This window comes from Mustela nivalis (genome assembly GCF_964662115.1).
Source record: "Mustela nivalis genome assembly, chromosome: 6".
Lineage (NCBI taxonomy): Eukaryota > Metazoa > Chordata > Mammalia > Carnivora > Mustelidae > Mustela > Mustela nivalis.
Genome location: NC_139025.1, coordinates 5,880,931 through 5,904,791, shown reverse-complemented (window position 1 = coordinate 5,904,791; position 23,861 = coordinate 5,880,931). Strand labels below are relative to the sequence as shown.

The 23,861-nt window shown below is 53.6% G+C and overlaps 1 protein-coding gene and 1 long non-coding RNA gene across 6 annotated transcripts in view; both read left to right on the top strand.

Moving 5' to 3' along the window:
* The window catches only part of EVL (Enah/Vasp-like), a 140,588-nt gene that overhangs the window by 76,669 nt on the left and 40,058 nt on the right, over positions 1-23,861 (top strand). For all 5 annotated transcript variants that reach the window (XM_082737686.1, XM_082737684.1, XM_082737685.1 and 2 more), the window contains exons 2-3: positions 11,724-11,892; positions 17,911-18,088. In XM_082737686.1, the coding sequence (XP_082593812.1) occupies positions 11,724-11,892; positions 17,911-18,088 (347 nt within the window). The remainder of the gene's footprint in view (positions 1-11,723; positions 11,893-17,910; positions 18,089-23,861) is intronic.
* LOC309868172 lies at positions 1,316-11,723 on the top strand. Its single transcript, XR_014313546.1, has 2 exons — positions 1,316-8,684; positions 8,807-11,723. It is a non-coding gene; the product is annotated as an uncharacterized lncRNA (long non-coding RNA).

Genomic DNA, 23,861 nt, shown 5'->3' with positions numbered 1-23,861 from the left:
GCTGGATTTAATTAACTACGTTGGATGTGTGTGCTGGGGATGCCCGGCCTACCGAAGCTCCTCAGTGCAGCTTCCCCGTGGCGTGGTGGAGAAGAGGCCAGAGAGCAGACGTTTTTCTCGCTCTCGGGTGGTGGAGGCACCAAGGCTCTCTGTCCAGTTGCTAGCCGATTGGCTGCTCGGGTGCGCTGATTGCCCCTTGTTCCACTGCCCTCAGTGTTGAATGCGTAAAGGTCTGAGAAGCCTCACACAGCCCAGGTCCGACCCACACCTCTGCCTCCACAGCAGGGCTTGAAGACTGCCTCTAAGAGGAGCATTTCCCGAATATGTTGTCGTCACAGGCGAGTCAGAGTCCAGAGCTTACAGTCAGACGGGCCATCGGAGAGCGCGCTGTTCAGCAGCTGCTCCCGGGGGCGTGTAGCTGGGTCACTTGGAGAGCTTTTTGAAACTTCTCTGACTTCTCTTGTTCCAAAGAATCAGATGTGCCTCCAGCTGAGACACATTACCACACGGGCCACTCTCATGAGAGTGTGTGGTGTTCCTCGGGTGTCCTGGGCTGAAGACGGCTGGCAGCCAGTCTCATCCAGTGGTTTACTTTGGTGGCTGAACCCAGAAAGGCAAAAAAGAACAACAGTTCTCCTTTCTAGAGTGTTCCGTGCCAGGCACTGTGATATATGCTGTATTTAATCCTCATCCTCTGAGGTGTTGTACTGTTGGTCCCAGCTGGCAGGCAAGAACAGGGCTCAGCAAAGAGGTCACTCACTCTAGGTCACGGTGGTCTCACTTGACAGTGTTGGATTTGAAACCAGATCTCGTGTTCTCAAAAGCTAAGCTTAGCTGTAGCCTCTTGAAGGAACTCACCCCGAATTGCAGAGTCAAGGTTAGGACCAAGGCCTCCTAATGATTGTTATCCTGCAGTCTCTGATCTCACACCATTCATCCACGAGAGACACAGAGACCTCCTGTGCCCTCCTGTGGCACCCTGCGCCTGTGTCTGTCAGTCATTCGGCAACTGCGCACCCAGGTCATGGGTCACTCCTTTCAGCCTGTCCCTGCGCTTGCTCAGGTGTGTAATGAACCGAGCCAATTGCCATGCTAATGATCGGGGGATCTGCTGGGGCTCAGCCAGGCCTCATTCCTCAGCTATCAATTTATCCTTGGAGATGAGCCTACTGCCCCAGTCCTGGGTCCAGCCAGATCTCCGCAGCTGCCCCAAGGCTATGTTGAAACCCGTTCCACAGGTAAGCAGAATCACAGACTGCGAGGACACAGGCATGTACCGGAATTTATAAACATTTCTGAGGTTTGAGTGGCCCCAGTGTCCTCATGGACTGTCGGGCGGCTCTCCACAGAAAGGGTTATGTTGGTGGCCTGGAAAGAAAGTGTGGGAAGTGGGTGTGAGACAGCTTCTGTCTGAGAATGTCAGACTCTCGCAACAGTTGGTTGGAGTGTTTTTTCCAGATTCCACTAGACTCCGCAGAGAAGTGGAGAACAGCTGTCCAAGCATCTGGGCCAGTGGCATTATAGCAGAGAAAAGGCAAACATCTCGATGGTAGGTGACAGAGCAGGCTGATCCCCCCAACCAGTTCGGATGGAAGGAAAGATGTCTGGGCTCACGCGGAATTCAGGCTTCATGCAGCCAAAGCCTTCCTTTCATTCTGACACAAACAGTCAGCATTTGAGTTTCTGCGTTTGAAAACATGCAGGCCTCACCCACTGTTTTAGTTCCCGTAGTTCAGCCGTTCTCAAATGTGGTCAGGAGAACCACCCTTTTAGGGTTTTGTGAGTCAAAACTATATTTATAATAACATTAAGACATTGTTTGCCTTTTTCACTCTTATCTCACAAATGCACGGTGGAACTTTCCAGAAGCTACATGACATGTGTTGATATGGTCACTGTGATAGGTAATGAAATGGGTGCTTGTGCATTCTTGTGTTTTAGAAAGTTCTCAGTTTTAGTTTCAACTGTGGTGACTACATACCTACTTAAGCTATGTAAACAGAAGCTTTTTGGCATCCTCAGTAGTTTTTATGGGCGTAAAGCGGTCCTGTAACAAAAAAGTCTCGAGAACCTCTTTTGTAAAATAGCCCATTATGAGCGTGAGCTGCAGGAGGCGCACGCAGAATCGGCCAGCCTCCAGTTCAAGACGGCGGCGCCTGCGGGAGAGGAGGGGCCCTGAGATCTGGGGAGAAGGTGCCCGGTTTCACTTGAGGTGACACCACCTCCCAGACTGAGTGGTGGGATTGTGGGAACCCACTTCTCACAGGTATGAAATATTTCAGAATACACATTTTAAGTTGAGAACCTAACATTAAACATATTTCGAGCCTGTTGCCACTTAGAAGGAAAAAAGCCACCCTATGAATGGTTGACTAATTCTCAAGGGGGGAAAGCACCTTTCCACTGGAGAGATCTGGCGGCCATTCCCTTAATCCACTTTGCGTCTGGAAGAGGAGGCCACTAGCATTGGGTGCCTCCTGCTGGGCTGGGGTCCAGCAAGTACCACCATCACCTGTGCTGGGTTCTCGCCAAATCCAGTCATGAGAAACAGTCCAGAACGTGGACAGCCTACAAGGCAATTGGCCTGAGCTCTTCACACAAAAAAGTCAACATCGATGAAAAAGAGAAAATGGCCTAACATTCTAGCTTAGGAGAGAAAAAGCAGACAGTGCAACCAGTGTCATGCGGTAGATCATGGACCCCTACAAATCCAACATTTGGGGGGAAATTGGGTGACTTTAAGGTGGGCTCTGTATTATCTATTAGTAAAGTATTTTCTTAAATGTAATAATGGTATTTAAGTTATACATTAGAATGTCCTTATTTTAAAGAAATGTGTGCTAAAAAACCTTAGGATTGAAGTATCACGGTATCTGCACCTTTCAAATGGTTCAGAAAAAAAACAAAACCATAGAACAGATAAGTCACATGTGGTAAAAATGCTTTACTAAGTAAAGCAGAAAAGCCCTGTTGTATGGCAGAAAGGAAGATCTGTGGTCTAGACACGGCCCTTCCACGTAACAGTACAGGACCCTAAGAAACACTCCCCTTCTCCAGGCCTGTTTCCTCCATCTGAATAAAGTACTTGTCATTATCTCTCAGCTCTGACAAAGCTGTGATTCCAAGTCCCTGTGTTCCTCGGTCACCGAACTGAGACATCGCGGTGTAGGCAAATGCTAAAGCAGACATTTATCCGAAGGTGTTTACTGAGCAATCATTAGTCACAAGCACTGGGGCTACCGGGATGAACAATATTTTTAAAACAAACCAAAAAAGAACTATCCTCATGGGGGACAGAGAAAACCAGCAGACCTTCAGTACAGTGATAAGTAGCGTAAGGAAAGGTGAAGCAGCTCCTTCTCAGCGGGAAGGGATGGCTGTCAGGAGACGACACGGAGGACAGGCGGAGGAGGGACCCGGCAGAGCAGGGCATTTGAGCTGCCTGGCATCAAGGCCTGGCTGGCGGGGCCCCTCCTGGGGATGAGCCCAAGCTCTGGACGCTCCACAGGACAGAACCTGACAGCCCAAGTCCCGCCTGGACACCCGAGGTGATTCTCCAGGCCACAGGGAAGAACCTGCTGGAGACCTTGGTTTCCTCTGTAGAGACTGACAGAATAAGGGGTCATGCCAGCTCCGCGTGTGGGTACAGAGGCATGTCACGCTGATTCCACCCAAGTCTCCGCTCACACAGGCGTGCCATTATCAGAGCCAGCATTTGCTCGCCCAAGATGGTAGCTGGGGGCCGATCATGTTAGTAAACTGTGCTCCGGTTTATCTCCTCAGACATATCCAAGCTCCAAGAAACTGAAAACCTAGTCAAGAAAGATCACGCCCCTCATTTCCCAGAGCCTTGCGTGTGCTCCCCTGAAGCCAGGTCCCAGCTAATGACAGGCCAGGCCCGGGCTCCCTTCACTCCCCACACCGTCTCTGTGATGGACAGTGTGACTTGATGCCCCTGGCCTGTGTTTCTGATACCTCTCTGGTCCCTGGCTCACACCAGCCCCCCAGATTTTTCCTTTCTGCCCCTGTTCACTGGGAACGACTGGCCAGAAAAGGGGCAGAGTAGAAATGAACCAAGCTGCTAGCACTGGCAGCCAACGGAAGGGTGCAGCAAGGGGCCAAGAGGACTAGAACGAGGGCAAGTCTGTCCCCTCTGGCCAATGGAAGGCCAGCGGTGGCCCTGGAGAGAGGGACTGGAGTGGAGCGGGTAGGGGGCCTGCACTCTGCTGGTGGGGCCCGGAGCAGACGGCCCAGCAAGCGAGGGCCGAGGGGTGCGGCGTGTGTTCGTGGAGGCAGAGTTGAAGGGTGAGTGGGAGCACCCAGCGAGTAAGGCCCTAGAAGCCAGAAGCAGAGGCCTCCAGAGAAGGGAGGAAGACGGGGTCCGAGCTAGTGGTGCCTGTTGTTGGGGACAAGTCACTTCATGTAACGTGGGGACAAAGGTGATCACTTGCTCATGAGGGTCGTTGAGTATCCCATGACATCACACGGGCTTTGACACGAGGGACCTGCACATCGGGCAGGAGGGGCACTTCGTGCTTCAGAGAGAGAGGGTGACGAAGGAGAGGACGGTCCCCTCTGCGCCTCGCCGTGCTGCTGGGGGGAGCCTCGCACGCCAGAGCGCCCAGACAGGTCTCCATGGCCCCCACCTCCCGCGGCGGCTGCCCTCCTGCCGGCTGAGGGGCTTCCTTCCGGATGATTCTCAGCCCGCTTTTCAGGTCCACTTTCATCACTTTCATGTTGAAAGCAAACAAGTCAGGACTTTACCAGCCACCTCAGAGTCTGGCTCTGTTTCTGCTTGGCTTTGGGAACATTTATTTGTGGCCACTTCTCTCTGGCCTCCCCTGTTCCCTCGTCACTTAACTAGTTCACTCAGCGGCTGCTGAGCCTGGGCTCGCGAGGGCCGTGGCCCTGGACTCCATCGGGAAGGCCATGCGGGAGCTGATGGCTCACCCTGGGGCCTGCCCTCAGCAGCTCTGCTTGGGAGGAAGATAAGCCAAAGAGCTATCGGCAAAGCTTGGACGTGATCGGAGGACACAAGGCCAACAAGGGGGCCAAGGGGCAGACGCACACGTGTTGAGCACGCGGACTGTACTGGATACTGGGCACCTGCACAGAGAAAGATGCCTCCATTTTCTTGGCTCTGTTTTACGGAAGAGAATTCCTCCGGCAGAACCCCGTGATTTCCCTGTGACGGCATTAGCATGCCCATTTCGTAAGTGTTCATGTTTCCTGCTAGACTGCAATCCCTTCGGGACGCGGACATGTTCTTTTCCTCCCCAGAGACTTACATCCTGCTGTTCCCTTCCTAGTTACCAAGTGAACGGGAATGAACCAGATGTGTGCTGAAGGCCGTGGCACTTGGCCCGAGCTTTAAAGAAAAGGTGAGGCGCAGACCTGTGGACACAGGAGGGAGAAGAAACCTTAGGCAGAGGGAACTCCTTTCTTCTTCAGTTTCTTGAGTAATTCTGGCAAGTCCTTTTATCTGGCCCAGCGTCAGGAGGATGCTTTCGCCATCAGACCTGGCTTTACCGCCAAGCTGCCGTCTGGGCCATGGACAGACCGCCCTTCCTCACACTTGGCACCAGGCACAGCGTGGGCAGCCCAGTGTCCGGAGAGCACAAGGAATTTGCTCTGTCGTCCTGGAACACCCAAGGTAAACAGGCGGGACAAGAACTGTGGACTAAGCCTTTGACCACCCCACAGGGAAGCCTGTCTTGAGGAAATGGTCCCTGCCTTGGTGGCACTCATGCCCAGCAGAGGGACCCAAGGTAGAAGGCTGTTGGACGTCCCCTGCCGTGAGACCTGTTCTGTGCCAAGGCATAGGATATGCCAACTGGGTTCCACGAAGGACCATCTACCTGAGCTTGGGGCTTCCAGGAGCGCTTTCTAGCAGAAGTAACATGGGTCTCAGGTCTGTAGGATTGAGCAGGAATTACTGGGAAGCTAGGCTAGGAAAAGCATCCCAGGCGGAGGGAACAGCACAAGGCCCTGGAGCAGCGAGGCCATGGAGAATGGGGACAGTGAGTCCTGAACAAGGTGGGCAAGGCACAGAGTGTGAGGGCCCACGGGGCTGCCAAGAGCAGGGATCGGACCCTAGTCTTCGATGTAGGCTGCAGGGCTCCCGGTACTGCTCTCAGTGCTAACGCTCGGGAAGGCTCTCTGGAGGAAGGGTCTGAGAATTTGCATTTTAATGAGCACCTCACCTGATTCTCACGCCGCTGCACACAGTTTTGAGAACCGTGAGTGCAAAGTGAAAAGAGAAGAAAGACTAACTGGTTCACATTGGGGAGCACCAAGATTTAAAGTGGTTTTACCGGGGCACGTGGGTGGCTCAGTGGGTTAAGTCTCTGCCTTCAGCTCAGGTCATGATCCCAGGGTCCTGGGATCAAGCCCCGCATCGGGCTCTCTGCTCAGCAGGAAGCCTGCTTCCTCCTCTCTCTCTGCCTGCCTCTCTGCCTACTTGTGATCTCTCTGTCTGTCAAAAAATAAATAAAATCTTTAAAGTGGTTTTACAGTCTGGTTTGGAGCAACGGCCCCTTGAGAACACGGTGAAAACCTACTTTGGAAAAAGTTGTACACTCACTTTTGCAAATAATTTCAGGGAGTTCTTAGACTCGTTAAGCCTTTCTGTGGCCCCCTTTTTAAGCACCCGTCCTGTAAGTGGCGAGTAGAAAACCTCGAACGAAGAAGCCTTCAAGAAGCACCAGAGAGAAGCGGGAGCCAGGGAAGATGCAGAGGCAGAAGCAGGAGACATCTTCAAAACTATGGACATTGTCGCAGCATTGTTCAGTACGAGATGAGAGGTTTGAGAACTCCAGAGCAGCCGCCTGCCCTGGGAAGTGTGCGCCAGCGACCTTGCGCGGAGCTGTTTAAGTGTCCGTCGGGGACAGAAAGCTGGTTCCAGAGGGGCCTGGAGCATGAGCAAGTGGCAAAGAAATGGGGGAAGCAGGCAGGCAGGAGCCTGATGGAAGAGAAGGAAGAGCCAGAGGGAGCAGCGGGGGTAGCAGTGGGCAGCTGCTCACACGGACTCACATCAGCCAAACTCACGTTCATGGGTGCTTATTGGGTGCTTAACCCTGTGACGGCTGTTGAGTGAAAGATGAAGAAGGAGCTCCCAGGAGGGTGATCGCTGACCCCGGTCTACCCGTGATGTGCCAGATAACCTGCCTCCCGGGAAACCCGTAGCCCCAGGCAGACCCTGTCCCCAGTCCTGCTGGGGAGACAGAGGGACAGTGTGATGACTTGATCTGTCTGCAGGGGGCAGCCACATCAGGGCTGAGCAAGAGGCTCTGGCGGAGCTGGGGGACAGGGAGGTACAATCCTTGGCCCTGCAGGAGAGATCTGAGGACAGGGCACGTGGTTCCTCGGCCAGAGGGGCTGGGAAGAGCAGCCCACCCTCGCCCAGAACAGCCTTTAGTCTCTCCAGGCCTGGGCGTGCAGGGGGGTGAGGCCGAGGGCTCCTGCAGAAGCAGCCGCTCCCCAGCACTGGGCATGGTGAGCACCTCAGATCCCGGGCGTCTTGAGACAGACAACGTGTTGGGAAGCCGGAACAGATGCTTTTATGTGGCAGCTGCTCGCTGTCTGAGAATAAACCGAGTGGCACTGTAAATGGGACGTTGGGACGTTCCCACGGGCCCACGGTCATAAACGCACTCACTCAGAATCGTGCATTCCACACACACTTGGTGTCTGCATCATAGAAGCCACCAGGGTTACGAAGGGGAAAACAGCGGGGTCCCACCTTCGAGGCACTCACAGTCTCCTGAGGAAGGGGTGTGTACGCGGACCCAAAGGACCAGGACCAACGAAAAGGGCTGTGATACGCCTCAGAGACAGCCCGGGGCTGCTGGAGCCACCTCCAGCCTGAGGGGTCCCCATGCTGTAGGGGTCCCCGTGCTGTGCCCCCAGCCCCCAGCCCAGGCCCAGACGTAGTTCTCCAGCAAGCATCTGTGGTTAGCCTCGTTCCTCTCTCTTCCCTTTTTGGCCTTATGTCCTCTGTCCTTGGTTGAATTTACACACTGTCCTCTAAGTTTTTGTTGAAAAAGAGACCCACAATCACAGTTTCTCTCCTCTAAGGCTCCTAACTAAAGGGTTCTTCAAAGCTTCGTCAGTGTCTCATGTGCCACTTGGAGGGAAATGCAGGCTTCAATTTTTTATAAATTCCTGTGCCCACAAATACCCGTGCGAAAGCCCAGATGACAATGGGATTGGACCATTTGTTCCAGAAGAACCTTCTTCTGGGAGAGACATTCTGGTGGTTCCTCCTGCTCAGAGCAGGCTTATAGGTCCCCAGGAGGAAAAGTCCACCGACCTAGTGACGCAGCACCATAGAGAACAAACCAGACACTGAGTTTTGGCTGATTCCCCCCGCTAATCAGCTGGTGGTTCTATCACAGAAAGACAGCCGGTCAGAGAGGAAGCCCTCCTCAGAACTAACCTCAGCTTTCCCTCTGGCTTCCTGCACTTTGGGGTTCCTCAGAGCTGGGAAGGGTGGCAGCTCTGAGGCCACACGGGCAGGGCGACGGACGGTTATGTGGGACGGCTAGGGGGAGGGATTGCCTGTTTGCATTCATGTGTGTGTTTGCATAAATGGTTTACTCATTTGTCCAGTAATGTTTTTAAAAGAAACATTTCTCTGACTGCCCTCAAATGATAACTGATCTAGACAAATGAATTTACACACTGTCCTCTAAGTTTTTGTTGAAAAAGAGACCCACAATCACAGTTTCTCTCCTCTAAGGCTCCTAACTAAAGGGTTCTTCAAAGCTTCGTCAGTGTCTCATGTGCCACTTGGAGGGAAATGCAGGGTTAGTACAGGGTTTTCATGTCCAGGGAAGATGCGGAGAAGACCGTCGTCTCGATGGAGCTCAGAGACAATGTCCAGGCTGGGCAGCAAACAAGATTTTATTAAAACGAGTGCCTGGGTGGCTTAGTTATTAAGCGCCTGTTTTTGGCTCAGGTCCTAATGCCAGGGTTCTGGGATTGAGCCCCAAGTTGGGCTCTGTACTCAGCAGGAAGCCTACTTCTCCCTCTCCTACTCCCCCTGCTTGTGTTCCCTCTCTCGCTGTCTTTCTCTCTCAAATAAATAAATTTTCTAAAAAAAAAAAAAAAAAAAAAAAAGATTTTACTAAAACAGAAATCCCCAGAGGGATATAAACAAGGTGAATTGTAAGTAGAAGAAATGGGTATTTTCTTGCCTTTAGGTTTTGTTGTGATAAAATAAGCCTAGACAGGCGCCATTCAAATAGGAAAAAAAGAACCTGTTCTTATTTTGGCTAAGTAACTCCAAGTTCAATTCGAACCTGAAGTGTTAACGACAAGGAACCGTGGCCATAACTAGAATAAGAAAATGAGTTCTTGGACACCTGGGTGGCTCAGTTGGTTAAGCGTCTGTCTTCGGCTGAGGTCGTAATCTCGGAGTCCCCAGATCAAGTCCTGCATCAGGCTCCCAGCTCCACGGGGCATCTGCTTCTCCCTCTGACCTTCTCCCCTCTCTTGCTCTCTCTCAAATAAATAAGGAAAATCTTTTAAAAAAAAAAAAAAAGAAAAAGAAAAAAAGAAGGAAAGAAGAAAAAAGAAAATGAGTTCCTGGGTTCTTGGTGTTTCAGCACGTAGCAGGGGCGGGCACGGTGGTGGGTACCTTCCACCGTCACGTAGCGGGGCGGGCACGGTGGTGGGTACCTTCCACCGTCTCCTGCAGCACCGGGGAGATGGGAGCCCAGGCCCGCGCCAGCCCCCAGGAGCTGCGGTTCCCCGCAGACGCTGTTCTGGCCTCCCGGCCCCCGCCGGCTCTGCGCCTCCCCCACCGACAGTCCCACATCCCCTTCCTCAGCTCGCCAGGGGCTGAAGGTCTGCGTCTGAAGCGCACGCAGCGTTTTCTTCAGAAAGTCTCCCGGCTTCCCCAGTCCCTCCAGTTCACCAAAGCGTGCCACGAGTTGTCTCGTGTTTGGGGTCGTTGCGAGCTCTCTGAGGTGAGGAACTGTCATGTTCGCCTCTGCGTCACTAAGTGTATTTGACCCGCTGGCATCTGTGCTTGTCAGACTGAGATGAAAACCTGCCACCCTGACGTGGGACCCAGACGCTGCGGGAGCACGCGACAAAGCGGGCCTCACCGGAGGAGTGACTGGCAGCTTTGTCCTGTCGATAACGGTGGGGGGAGGGCCACGAGTCCCTTCAGTTGTCCAGTGGACTGTCATGGGCTGTTCCAGACACTCTGTAACGAAAGGACTGTGAGTGCCGTGTCGCTCAGAACGAGGGAGGCGACGGCCTCACAGCTGAAACCACATCGCAACCAAGTGGGCTGCTTTGGAGAGCAGTTTCGGTCGAAGGCTTCGTCTGCACGCGGGCTGCTTTAGAAGGCGAGCTGCACGGGACAGGAGAACGTCCCCTCTAGGCCCTGAGGTTCTGCAGTGAGTGACGTGCCAGGCTCTGGGCCCACAGAGAACCAGATGGGCATGGCCCACCTGCGCAATGGCAGGGCCGTGTCTCTCTGGTGCTCCCAGAAGCAGACGCCAAGACCCTTCAGATGATGACGTGCCAGAGGTTTACAGGGAACCGTCCGTGAAGGACGGAGGGAGCAAGCAGGGGGAGCCCCAGGCCAGGAGGCAGGAAGGGCGCAGGGCTGAGTAAGAGGCATGTCAGGCTGGTGCAGGGCCCCGCGGAAGAGCCGCACGTCAGGCAGGAATGAGCCGGCTCCCGCTACACCAGTCATTGGTACAGGACCCTGAGATCATGACCTGAGCCGAAGGCAGCGGCTTAATCCACTGAGCCACCCAGGCGCCCTATTGTTTCTAATTCTTAAATTGTATTAATATGGCCATCCTTTCTGGTAACCACCACTTCTCACTCTTCTGGGCTTGCCTACCTAGAACAAGCACGCCTTACCTTTTCAGTTTGAGCCTTTAATATGCTGGAGACTAAGAAACGACACGTTCTAGGCCATCTGGCTCCTATGCGAGTGGAGAGGCCAGCGGGCTCTGAGACACCCTCAGAACGCCCTGACAGGAGCTGTAGCACTGATCGTGACGATGACCATCTTCTCTCTCCGGGGGCTTCTAGTGTTTCTTCCCTGCTTTTCTGTCATGTTCTGAACAGAGGGAATGTCTTCAGCGAAGTTGGATGCAGCTGTCTATTAGTTTTACTTGTATTGCTGGGTTCTCTAGAAGGTCGTCTATTCATTTGATATCTGCACAGCTTGTAGGATAGTATCGTGTCATGGTATCATAAATAGAACATTTTGCTGGATGTTGTGAAGAATATTATGTGCTTTAGAGTCAGACAGAACTGGTTGGAAATCCCAAATGTAATCCCTGAATACCTGTGTGAATTCGTGAAACTCTTCCTAAGAGTCTGAGCCACCCTTTGCTTGTCCACAGAATGGGGGCAGTGAGTGGCTGTCCTGAGTTGTGACAAATAAGTGCTTTAATGCAGTGTCTTATTTAACACAGTGCCTAGAATGTTGTCGGCAGTCAGCAAATTAGAATTAGAGTTCCTTTCTCATCCAGCACTTTTTTTCCTGAGAGGAAGGCTGTGCGTCTTTTGTAAGCCATGTAAGCTGTTGGCACAGACCCTCCTTTGGTGGTCGTTGGAGAATGAGAACTCATAGATCAGCCCTTCCAGGGACAGTTGGATGCTCTTGGTATCAAGGGGCAGTTGGCCTCTAGTTCAGAAAAGGGAAAGCCTCAGAGCGGAGCCTGACGCTTAGCTTTTCTCTCGGTTTGCAGCGAACAGAGTATCTGCCAAGCCCGGGCTTCCGTGATGGTCTACGATGACACCAGTAAGAAATGGGTACCGATCAAACCCGGCCAGCAGGGATTCAGCCGCATCAACATCTACCACAACACTGCCAGCAACACCTTCAGAGTGGTCGGGGTCAAGCTTCAGGATCAGCAGGTGAGCGAGGGAGCAACAGGTGGGCTCGTGGGTGTACCCCCCCCACACACACACACAGTGAAAAAAGTTCAGGAAAAAATAAGGTCGGGATTTGGGGTCGGAAGGTCTGGGTTCACATAACGCTGCGTGGTCTCAGACTGCACAGTATGAGACCTTGAGCACACGCTCTTTTCTGAACGTTGTTTTTCACATCTGTCTTGCAGAGACAGTAATCCACACGCAGTGTACCTCACTGTGTGTCATTATCCCATTAGAATAAAATAATAGACGGGAAACAGCTGTGGAAACGCTACTGCGGGCCGTGTTAGTGTCTCCTTCCACCTGCACAGCCGTAAGTGACGTGTTGTGAAGATGTTTGGCTCCTCAGCCCCCGAGTCTTCCTTTGGAAAGAATATCAGGATGGTTGGGGGCGCCCGGGTGGCTCAGGGAGTTGAGCATCTGGTTCTTGTTTCAGCCCAGGTCATGATCTCAGGGTCATGGGGTGGAGCCCCGCTGTTGGGCCCTGCGCTGGGTGTGGAGCCTGCTGGAGATTCCGTCTCCCTCTGCCCCTTCCCCTCCTGCGCTCGCTCTCTCTCTCTCTCCTCTCTCTGTCTCTCAGAAATAAATAAATAAATCTTTTTTGAAGACTCTGGGATCGTTTCTGCCCCGAATGGTACCTCCTGAGCGAATCAGACAAGATGGCGAGTGTACTGGCTAATTCCGTGCAAACCCAGGGCCAGCCCCAGCAGAAGGAGCTGTGCCTGTGTAACCCGAGTACTCTGACGTGACACGGACTGAAACACACGTAGAGGAGGGGACCATGTAGCTTCGCCACAGTGACTTTGGCTACCGCTTCACGGTCTGCCTCCAGCTCTCTTCGAACAGACTGACAAGGACGTTTTCAGCAGTGAAAGGAATGCTTCTGCGGTTTTGGCACTTATGAAAAACTCTACTCAAATAACCCCTCCTGCCATCCTTTGTTGGTCAGGGCCTTGCTAAATTGAGCAGCAGGTTAGCTGCTATCTCGGTAAGAATCAGCACGTTAGCCATTAGAAGACAAAGAACAAAAACTGAGGACTCTGTTTTTAGTATGTTGCCTGTTGAATGGGTTTCTGCTTTCCCTTGTCAATGAGCCATAATGGTAGAAAGGGTTTTCTAGAAACCTTCTGGAGGCTGCTTCCCTGTTCTTCCAATTCATTGGTTCTGTCTCTGCCTTTTAAATGTACACTGTGCTATATATTACAGGATACATATGGCGACAGTTATGGGCACGTGTCCCCAACACCCATGGGTTGGTATAGCAGAGCAGTACCTCCCTGCTACGTGCTTTGACTTCAGGTCCATTACCCAGTGCAGCTCCTGGATCACAGTGGGTGTTTCCTGAGTGATCGCCTTTACTGTGGCGAGTTTCCCCGGCCCTCACACCTCATGGCTGCCCTCCAGGGCGTGCCAGGAAGCCAGCATGGTGTGCTGGAAACGCCCCGGCCCTGGAGAACCGGATTCCATGCCACCGACATGCGCCTTGTGCATAGGAGCCTCGCGCCTCCCTGCCCCTGTCCCCAGAATCCACGCGCCGAGGCTCGTGTGGGAGACCTTTTCCCCACACGGGGAGGGACTGGTGGCAGTCCTCAGTGGCCTCCTGGGTAAATTCGGAGGCTGTGTTGTGTTGTGGGAATCTAACTAAGAGATTCCCAGAGTCTGACGGAGAAGTTACCAGCACAGCCACCACCTAGAATTGCACATTCAGGAGACAGGCTTCTAGAATGTGGCTGAGACTCTGTTCCCCAAAGCGATGGAGCGTACGTACATAGTATACATACCTGCATGCATACATACATGTGTACATACATACATGAGCACACGCACATAGCAGCACACAAGGGATCCTTAGGAAACCAGGGCGTTAGAGAATGTAGCCAGAAGCCTGGTCCACAGAAGCTCCTGTGACCTCAGGAGAAAAGACTGATTTTCACAGATCTGTCTCCCAGTCTACCTGGACTGCAAGGTCAGACACGTCAGACGGAGATCCCTCAGGTTATAACCAGGTCGGAATATGTTACACGTTTGACGTGATTATGGTTCCTGGAGCACGTTTCATGTCTATTACTTTAGTCTCCCGGGAACCCCAGAGGGTAACAGCATAAGCATGTATCAGCCCCACGCTGCTAAACGGGTAGGCGTAAAGCCCGGTGATCATTTATGGGAGGAGGGACAAGTACATGGCAGTATCGTCAGCTAAGGGCTGACCCGCGTCTCACATTGCAGGTGGGAAAACATCAAAAGATTTTGAGTTTAGAATGAATCATGGCCACCATAAATGTCAGTGAGTTTTCAGGCTGAATGAACCGTAGAGGTCCAGGAGGGAGCTCCGGTCCTGCTCTGCCCTGCCCTGGTCACACTACACCGGGAACACGGACCCAACGCAAGTGCCACAAGCTGGAGTCTGTAAGTCTGGTGAGAGGTCTGCAAGCAAGCTGAAGCGGGCAGGGCCGCGGCCCTCAAACCTCCAACGGGCTGCGTGGGGAGGAGAAGGCATGCTTCTCTTTGTACCCTTGAGACAGGGCTAGGAGTCCTGTGTGGACACTGTCAGGAGGAAGGTAGCTCGGTGGCCAGGAGCACGTTCTTTCGTGCATGCTGTTGGAGGGTGAACACATTCCTTTGCAAGCCCACGGGCTAGCTGGCTGCTTGGTGAGAACTCTGGGAAGGATGTGCCTTTGTGGAAGGGTAGAGATTTAGATGAGGTGAGACCTTAGGAGCCTTCACCAACCAACAGGTTCTAGGGGTTTGTTTTTTGTTTGTTTGCTTTTTTAAGATTTATTCATGGGGTAGGGGAAGAGGCAGGAGAGAGAATCTTGAGCGGACTCCCTGCCGAGTGTGGAGCCCGGCGCAGGCTCAGTCTCGTGACCCTGAGACTATGACCTGAGCAGAAATCAAGAGTTGGACACTCAACTGAGGCCCAGGCGCCCCAAGGGGTGTTAGATCTAGGTGAATGTGTGGATCAGGAAGATTATTTTCCACCAGTAAGTTTCTTTTTTTGTAGGGGCTCTTGGCTGCTTATACCTCAGAAGCATGGTGCACAACATTTGGAGTTTCTGTGCCTTCTCTTGGAAGACAGGAAAGGCCCTCTCTCTCGGTCCTGCACCCCTCCCCCGAACACGGCACCTGTGGGCTCTTAAGGAAAAAAAGTAGGACCTTTTTAAAATAAGTTTATCCTGGGGTGCCTGGTTATCTCCATCAATTAAGTGTCTGACTCTTGACTTTGGCTCAGGTCACGATCTCAGGGTCGTGGGACTGAGCCCTGTGTCAGGTTCCGCTCTGAGTGTGGACCCTGCTTGGGACTCTCTCTCCCTCTCCCTCTCCCTTTGCCCTTCCCCTCCTCCCCCGCCCCCTGCTTATGGGCTCTCTCTTTCTCTTTCTCTCAGTCTCTAAACTAAAATAAGTTTATCCTTCAGCAGTTGTGCAGATCAGTCCTCCCAGAGCTTGGAGAATTATTTTAAAAATAAAGCTGATAAGGACACAGGCTGAACATGGGAGAGTGAAAAAAGGCAAGCCCTCCAAACACGGGAGGGCAGGCTACGAACCGGAAAGAGCTGGTGTGACTGTATTAGTGTTAAATAGGAGAGGCTTCCAGACCAGAAGCATTACGAGAGGTAAAGACGGACCTTTTCACTGATGAAAGGTTGATTAAAAGGAAGACCTAATAATTCTAAATTTGTACACACCTAATAATATATCTGCAAATATATAAAGCAAAATCGGACAGATCTAATGGGAGAAATAGACAAATCCAGAAGCAGAGCTGGAGGTTCTAATCGTTCCAAGGTTCATAACCTCCAAGAAACTGACTGAACAAGCAGAAAGAAAGTCAAGAGATAGAAAATTTGAGTAGCATCATTGGCCAACTTGACCTAATTTGCATTTATGAAACTATAGCCAACAATGGCAGAATGTACAGTCATCTCAGGTGCGAACTGAACATTTCCCAAAACAGACCATTCGCAGCAGTTGTGGTACACTGCAGTCTTCTCTCATTGTGCTTCGAGATCCCTTGGCCATTCTTTTTTTTTAAGATTTTATTTATTTAGTTGACAGAGATCACAAGTAGGCAGAGAGGCAGGCAGAGAGAGAGGAGGAAGCGGGCTCCTTGCTGAGCAGAGAGCCCGATGCGGGGCTCGATCCCAGGACCCTGAGATCATGACCTGAGCCAAAGGCAGAGGCTTTAACCCCCTGAGCCACCCTGGCGCCCCAGCCATTCTTGACATAACGTGGTTTCCAGACCTCCTTCCATTGAAAACATTTCCTTCCGGCTTGCTCTGGTTTTGTAATGTCCACTAAAAGTACAGCCCAAAAATGGAAACACCTGCACACAGAACTTCCGGTATGGCCTTCCCGTGGCAGAAAGGAACAGGTCTGCTGCCTCGCTGTGGTCCCTACACCGCCGTGAGTGTGCTCTCCCCTTAAGAGCGTTTTAACCCGAGGTCACTGTGCTCCTTACTGTGCATACACGCAACAAAACCTCCAGCCCTTTTCCTGAGGATTCAGAGCTCAACCTAGAGAGAGACCCACCCCAGGCACCGGGGTATAGACGCTGGCCAAAATTACCTTGTGTCAAGATGTGAAACAGCTGCATTTTCATTAGCGGATTCAGCTCGCCTGTGCTCTCTCTCTGGACCGTACAGTGACCCAAACGCACCTTCCACATGGCTAGGACCTGGATGTTGGCCATATCACATCTGCCGTCCTCTGGCCTTAGCCACAGCACGGCAGGATGGAGCACTAGAGGAGAGCGGTCGAGCAGAGTCCACGTTGTAGTGCCCAGCCCGCGAGTAGGGGGCTTCGCCACGTCCCTCGGCATCTCTGAGACTTTCCCTGAGCTCCCCTTCCTGACCAGGGGGGCACAGCAGGCAGAGTTGTCTCTAGCTTCAGGTCACAGAAACCTGCAGCCCCAGAGCCAGAGGAGACCTGAGCAGTCCTTCTCAATGTCTCATGAAAAAGGCTTTTCCCATCGCGTCGCCCACAGCCTCCTCCAGACTCTGCCTAAGTACTTCCTCTGTAGGGAGCTTGCCGTCTCAGCACTGACAGCCTGCTGTGTACTCTCACACGCCCCATGAGGGGGCCGGGCCGCAGCCAGGGCTCCCTCTTCCCACTTTCCAGGCCGGAAAACTGATGGCTCGTAAGTCCTTGAGGTTGGCTCACGTGACTCCAAGTAAAGAATAAGCACTCCAGGCCTCGCACTGCCTCCCTGAGCCGCACTTACCACCTGTCACCTTGAAGAACTTGGAAGTCCTTCTCTGTCAGTTGTCTGAGAGAGCAGCTCTGAGTTCAGGCAGACCCGGCGCGGCTGCCCTGACTGCTTGGGAGCCCCCGAAGCTCTGGGCTCAGCCCTGGTCTACTTTACCTTGCACTGCTGGGCCTGGCTTGCTCCTTGCAGACAGTTGAGGTTTGTTGATTGACTAATAATGCTATGCATTAACTTTTCTGAATTATCTTTTTAATTAATAACCCATTTATTAATGCACCCTAAATGTTAGACACTGTGCTTGGCTTTGGGAGGCATAGATAGGAACTAGGTGAATCTACCCCAGGGTCTCCAGGCCTGGAAATCTAGATAAGGTATGCATCGCAGTGTGGCCTTCCTAGTAACCCCAGTAGGTCAGTAAAGCATTATTACCCCCATTTTATAGTTGGAGAAACTGGGCCCCTAAGAAATGCCGTGACCGCCTTGGGTGACAGGCTGGACGGAGGGACCGGCCCCTGGGCTCGGGGAACCTGACTCCCAGCTCAGGCCTCTCATCTGGAGGGCGGGACTACACCGCATTGTTAGTGAGATGAAGTAGCTGGTTTTCAACCCCTCAAGGTTCTGGAAGTCATCCTGAAAAGCTGCCTGGCCTCGCTGTCCCCTTCTCCTGACCCCACCCCACCTCCCTGTCCTCTGCTAGTTCCAGGGGACACAGTATCCCTGCCCCGGAGCCGCGCTCTCCAGCTCACTGACTCACCTCGTATTTACTTACACGTATTTCTGTCTCTTTTCCCCTCCAGGTTGTGATCAATTATTCGATCGTGAAAGGGCTGAAGTACAATCAGGCAACACCCACCTTCCACCAGTGGCGAGATGCCCGCCAGGTCTACGGCTTGAACTTTGCAAGTAAGGAAGAGGCAACCACGTTCTCCAATGCCATGCTGTTCGCCCTGAACATCATGAATTCCCAAGAAGGAGGTAAGTGGGGCTTTGTCTCGGCCCAGTGCCGAGACCCCTCCTTCCCTCACCCTCCCCTGGCACTGGCTCCCTGGGGTCCCCGCCGTAGCTGCATCAGGCTGAGGTTACGTGGGCTCTCAGAGAGGCCTGCCGCCTGACTCCCCATCGAAGGGGCATAGTAACAGTTTGAAGAAGGAGAGAATGGTGCTCACATCTTGCCGTTTGTGAGTTACGGCTTCGTACTGATGCGTGCCTGAAGCTAAATGTCCCGAAGGCTCACGGGCGTCATCTTCCTTCTGTATTCTAAAACGCGTATTTAAACGGGCAGGCTCCATAGCTCAGTGGTTAGAGCACTGGTCTTGTAAAACACGTATTTAGCAGAGATGGGAGGGAACGAGCAACAATTTGAATTAAAGTTGAATTAAAGTATTCATTCACGTCATTAATGAACTTGTACCAAATATTCACTGAGCGTAGGAAACTGGCCAGACCGAATAGGTAAGAAATGCATAGATGGTGTCCTTCTGCCCAAGATGCACCTGAGCAGATAGCTTCGTGAACTGCTAGCACTGTGGGTCGTGGTGAGTGCTCCAGCTCGGGGTGGGCAGACTTAGGGAACCCCAAGAGGGACGCCTGGGCTGCAGTTTGGAAGGGCGAGGAGCTCCCAAGGCAGAGGAGGGACAGCAAAGGTACCCAGCGCATGCGGGAGAGTGCCCTGCAGTGTTTCTGGGGCCTCGGGCACACACAGGAAGGAAAGTGGACTTGAAACCTCACAGTGAAGGGTCCTAAGGACCTAGAAGGGGGCTGGGGCCAGGCTTGATACTTGGAGTAGACCAGTGGGCCTGGAGGAGGGAGCAGGGCGCGGCTGGCAGAAGTTTCTAAGCAGAGCAAAAATGCATGTGGCTTATTGGAAAGTCGCAATGTTAGCTTCAGGGGGACACAGAAGCCTTCTGGGGTGCAGGTGTCTTGACGTCCACGCATACAGTCCCGCGCTTCGCTAGAGGTCTTAGCCTTGGTAGAGCGAGTCAGGAGCAGTGTTATGTTTGCGTCCTGGTTCTGCCGCGCTCCGGCTGAGGACAGTTTGGACAAGTTACTTCATTTTCGGGGCTTCAATTGTCTTCGTCGGATGGGGGTGATAGAGGTTGTTTTTAAGTTTTTCACTGGGTGGAGTGTACAATACCTAGCAGGCTGCCTGACACACAGCAGTCACCACTGTTGGCACTTGACTGTGGTGTCACTAGCATTGCGGCTGCTGCCAGAGTCAGGGTGGGAAGGGGGACATGGTGCTTAGAGGGAGACGGCTCTTATAGACCTGTGGGTCCTGACAGATGGCAGCTGTGGGACCCAGTGGGAACCCTCGGAGATTTTTTTCTAAGTAAATAAAGAACACGATTTGAGTTTGCTCCCCGGGGCTCACACACAGAACGGGGACTTGTGGAATGTTCTCCCCGCCTCAGAAAGGCTCCAGGGTTTATGGGTTTGCCGCTGAAAATTTGGGACACATGCTGGGAAGCTGCGCGACCACAGCTGAAGCATCGTAAGCACCCGACACAGTTTCTCAGACTGTTTTCCACCGGAGAGCCTCATACTTCCGGTAAAGTGAGCTGGGTTTACGGTTTCTGATCCGAGCCCCCTCACCTGCCCCAGCATGTGAGAGCTCGACTTTATTGGGTCTGGACAGGTAGACACGCTGAGAGTCAAAAACAACATTTTAATTTAATCAGACCAGTAACCCTTGCAAAGCAACTGCTCATTAAATAGAAACTACTAGTTGCTTTCTTAAGTTTACCATAGTCACAGGGAAATCAGCTAACACGACCGTCATTTCCAAACGAGAACCCTTTAGGAGGCAGCCCCTCACGTGCGTCAGCCACGAGCCCGACCTCCTCTGCCTCCTTTGGGCAGGACGCGCCTCGTCGGGGCAGGGCTAGGGCCCGCGCGGGCCGCGGCTTCGTTGGCAGCTCACACCGTGAGTCGCGGCGGCCTGTCCCAGTTCGCTGGCTGGGACCCGATGTCCTGCTCCGGCAGGCGTGCCCTCTGGTGGATGGAGATGCGGGCCCCTGAGCAAGTTCGGCGTTTCCTTGCCCTGAGGTGTGACCTTACGGAGCAGCAGCGGGAGGTGCGCAGCCCGACTAGCTGTTGCACGCGGACGTGGCGGCAGCCCGGCCGCCGCAGGTCCCCAGAAAGACCGTATCCCTCTCCCACTCCCGCAAGGACAGGGCACAGCAGCTTCTGAAACTACAGAGCAGTTCTGCCTGTGTTTGAACCGCACTGTGTGTGTACTACGTACAGTGCCCTCTTTGTGCCTGACTCTCCCTCAGCTTTGTGTTTGCGGGAGCCACCGGGGCATGGCTCGGTCTTCCGCGGGCTGCTTGTGGCCGCCGCATGCCCCTGCCACCGGGGCATGGCTCGGTCTTCAGCGGGCTGCTTGTGGCCGCCGCATGCCCCTGCCACCGGGGCATGGTTCGGTCTTCCGCGGGCTGCTTGTGGCCGCCGCATGCCCCTGCGCCATGGGGCTGTGCCTCGTGGATCCGCACACCTCTGTCCGGCAGCCACCGCCAGGCGTGCTCATGCTGCGGGGTCACTGTGCTCTTTTCTGGCGACGCCCCCCGGGTCGGGAAACCTCAGCCTCCCCTCCCCTGGCAGGAGGCAGTTCACCAGAGCATGAAAAGCGTTCGTTGAGGGCAGCGAGATCTCATAGTAAGTCTTTGTTCTGCCACCTATGGCCCTGGCATCCTAGACCCTACTCCCTGGGGTTGTTCGGAAGATTCATTGTGAGATGTTGATAAAGCACTTAGCATCTGGTGCCTGGCATGTGATAGGCGCTCAAATAATACTGGCTCCTTGCCTTTTGTTCTTGTTAAACGTGGTCATCTTCTATAAGCTTCGGTGTTCTTCCTGGTCACATAGGGCCATCGGTCCCACTGCAGAGCTGCGGAGGGGGCTCAAGGACCCGGTGTGGTGTCCGGCACCTCGTAGAGCTCGCCTGCCGCTCCTCCCTCCCCTCACTGGCAGGCCTCGCCCCCCGGCAGGCCTCTGCGGCTGGCGCCTTCAAAGACTCGGCGTCTTCTCACACTGAGTCCCACTGGGCATTTCCCACCCCTGCCTCCTCCTGTGGGGCAGATGCGAGCGGGGCCCCTCTGAGGTCTTTAGAACCTGGCAGATATGAGATGCCAACGTATAGACCTGGAAGTCACCCGTCAGAGCGAACCATGGACGCCCCTTGCCTTCCCCTGACTCTCGCCACCACCCTGCAAGAGGGGGGCCCAAGCAAGCTGCGGCTCAGGAAAGAGGGTGACTTCCCTGTGGTTCCATGGCTGAAGAGGTCGCTGAAGTCCACCCCCAGAGCACCGAGCACCGAGGACCTGCCGGGAGCCACGGGGCCTTGCTCTGCCTGTGCTTCTTCCCGCCTCTCCGCCGTGTGGGGCGCGCTGTCAGCCGGGGTTCCTGAGAGTAGTCCAGAAAAAGAACGGACACAACACAGTCCTGTTTTTGCTGCCTAACACCAGTGTGGACATGATGGTCAGGCTCTGGGCCCTTGGAAGATCTCTTTACTGACTTGTTCCTTGTACCCACAAAATCAGCTTTTCCTCAGCAGCAGCTTTTAGAGACGCATTCGTCAACTTTAGGCCCCAACCCAGAGAGCCTGAAGCCGGTTTAGCAAGTAAAACAGATCAGTAAACTAGTCACCCTGCAGCTCGGTGGCCTCAGTCCCCTGGGTGGAGGACAGGGATGCAAAGCCGGCTTGGGGCTCTCTGGGGACCCACAACATAGAGTAATAATAATGATACCTGTAGTTTCTCTTAAAAGCCCGGGCTCTTTGTTTTTAACCAGGCTTCCTCTCCCACATGCCCTTCCTGCCCTTCTCAAGAAAAGGTCTGCACTAATCAAACAGCCTTGGCTCCGGGGGCGCGGAGGGCTGGTGAGAGCCACAGAAAGACCTTATCTGGCTAAGGAAGTACTTCCTTACACTCCAAAGTACTTATAATTTGGCTTCTTTTCCCAGGCCAGAGTTCAGGATCTAGTGTCACACACAGTTAGTGGAGGGCGAGGTGCGAGCACGGGAGATTAAAAGAGGTGGCACACCCGCCAGAACCTACCAGTGGAAGTGAGACCCAGGTTCCGGGCTTCTGGCGAGATAGCCATGTTTTCTCTATGCCTCTGCCTCAGTCAGTCAGGGAGGAAGGCCAGCTGGGTTCTCCTCACTTTGGGGATCACAGGGGCTTGGGCTGGGCGGTGGGCACCGCTCCTGGTGTGTTGCAGTGCCTCACAGGATGGCCAGAGACGGGGGCTTCTGTGCCCTGGGTCCACATCGTCCCGACTCCTGCATCACTGACGTCAGCTCCAGAAAGCGCTTCCCCTCGACTTGCTCTGGGTGCTGTCCTTAGCGGGCGCACAGCCCCACCTGGGTAGAGCCGGTTAGCGGGCGAGGGGAGAAACGTTCGCAGGCTGCACTCGGACACCCCAGCCGGGCTGTGCTTCCCTCCCCTGCAGCCTGTTCCCTCAGCAGATGCCAGTCCACAGCTCAGTAGCCTTAGCAACGCAACAGCTTCTATGTGCTTCTGTGTGGGCCCGCTTCTGACCCACCGTGGAACCTTAAACACGGCCCTCTCTGTGGGCCTCGGTCTCAGTGTGGGGAAGGAGGGGGCTACACACTGAGCAGATTTCTGTAAGTCCTAGTGGTTCGTGCGCACTGTCGGACAGGAGTGAGTTCTCGTTCACTGCTCAGGGACCGTGTCGCTATGGCTGTTGCTGGGAGTGGGCAGAGCCCTGTGCGGACGCTGGAGTGGAGGGATGCCCTCTTTACCCCTCGCAGAGCCCAGCACACCTGGGAGGCAGGGCGCCTCCGCGTCAGGCTCCCTGAGCAAGTCCGTGCTCGGTTATCATGGAAAAGAGAAAGTGCAAACAAGCAAAAGTGGCCTGTGACCCTCCGGCCCAGAGATGAGTGCTGCTAACCCTACAGACGTCCTTCCAGACGTGTTTGTGTTCGCATGTGACTGAATAGCTATTCCTCGGAAATGGTCTGTGTCTACTGTCCGTAACCCTTTCTCACGTCGCGCTAGGCTGTGCATGGCTCTGCGTGCCAGGACGGTCCGACCTCCATGCCATCTGAGTGGCCAAATACTGCACCGGGTGCCGAATGATGATGCACCGTGACGTCACCAGTCTTCTGCTTTTAAACCTAAAAGCTGACCCCATTTTTCACTGTTCCATTTGTGTCATAGAGGGTCTTCTTGTACCTTTATGTAAGTATTTATATGTGTGTGTCTCACAGGTGCAAGCTTGCACACTTGTCCCGTTACTTCTTGGCCATATTTCTGAGTCAAACAGTACGTTTTTAAAGCTTTGATCTATTTTGCTAAAGTGTCTCCCAGAATGAGAGCACTAGCTGATACTCTCCCCAGCATGCGTGACCGTCACGCTCTGCCCCAGCTTTCCCCAGTACTAAGCATTCGCCTCTTGCTAATCCCAGTAAGCACAAGACGAGGGAAGACATAGCCTTTCAGCTGGTGTTTTTGTTCGTTCGGACAGGTGAACATTTCGTGGACGTTAATGGCGATTTCAGCTGTCTGCTGTTTGCAGCAAATGCTGGACAACAGGGCCGTGTGTGAGCTCCCTGAGCCTTTAGTCATACCCGCGTGACTTCCCACTCCCAAAGTGTGTGCATCCTCGAAGGACAATGGTCTCTTGTGTTTGCTTGGGCAGATGAGCGGAGGCAGTCTGGCCCCATGTGGCAGGGATCAGGCAGGGTGCATCATAAATGCACCTTCCTCCGCAGGCCCTGGGAAGCCGC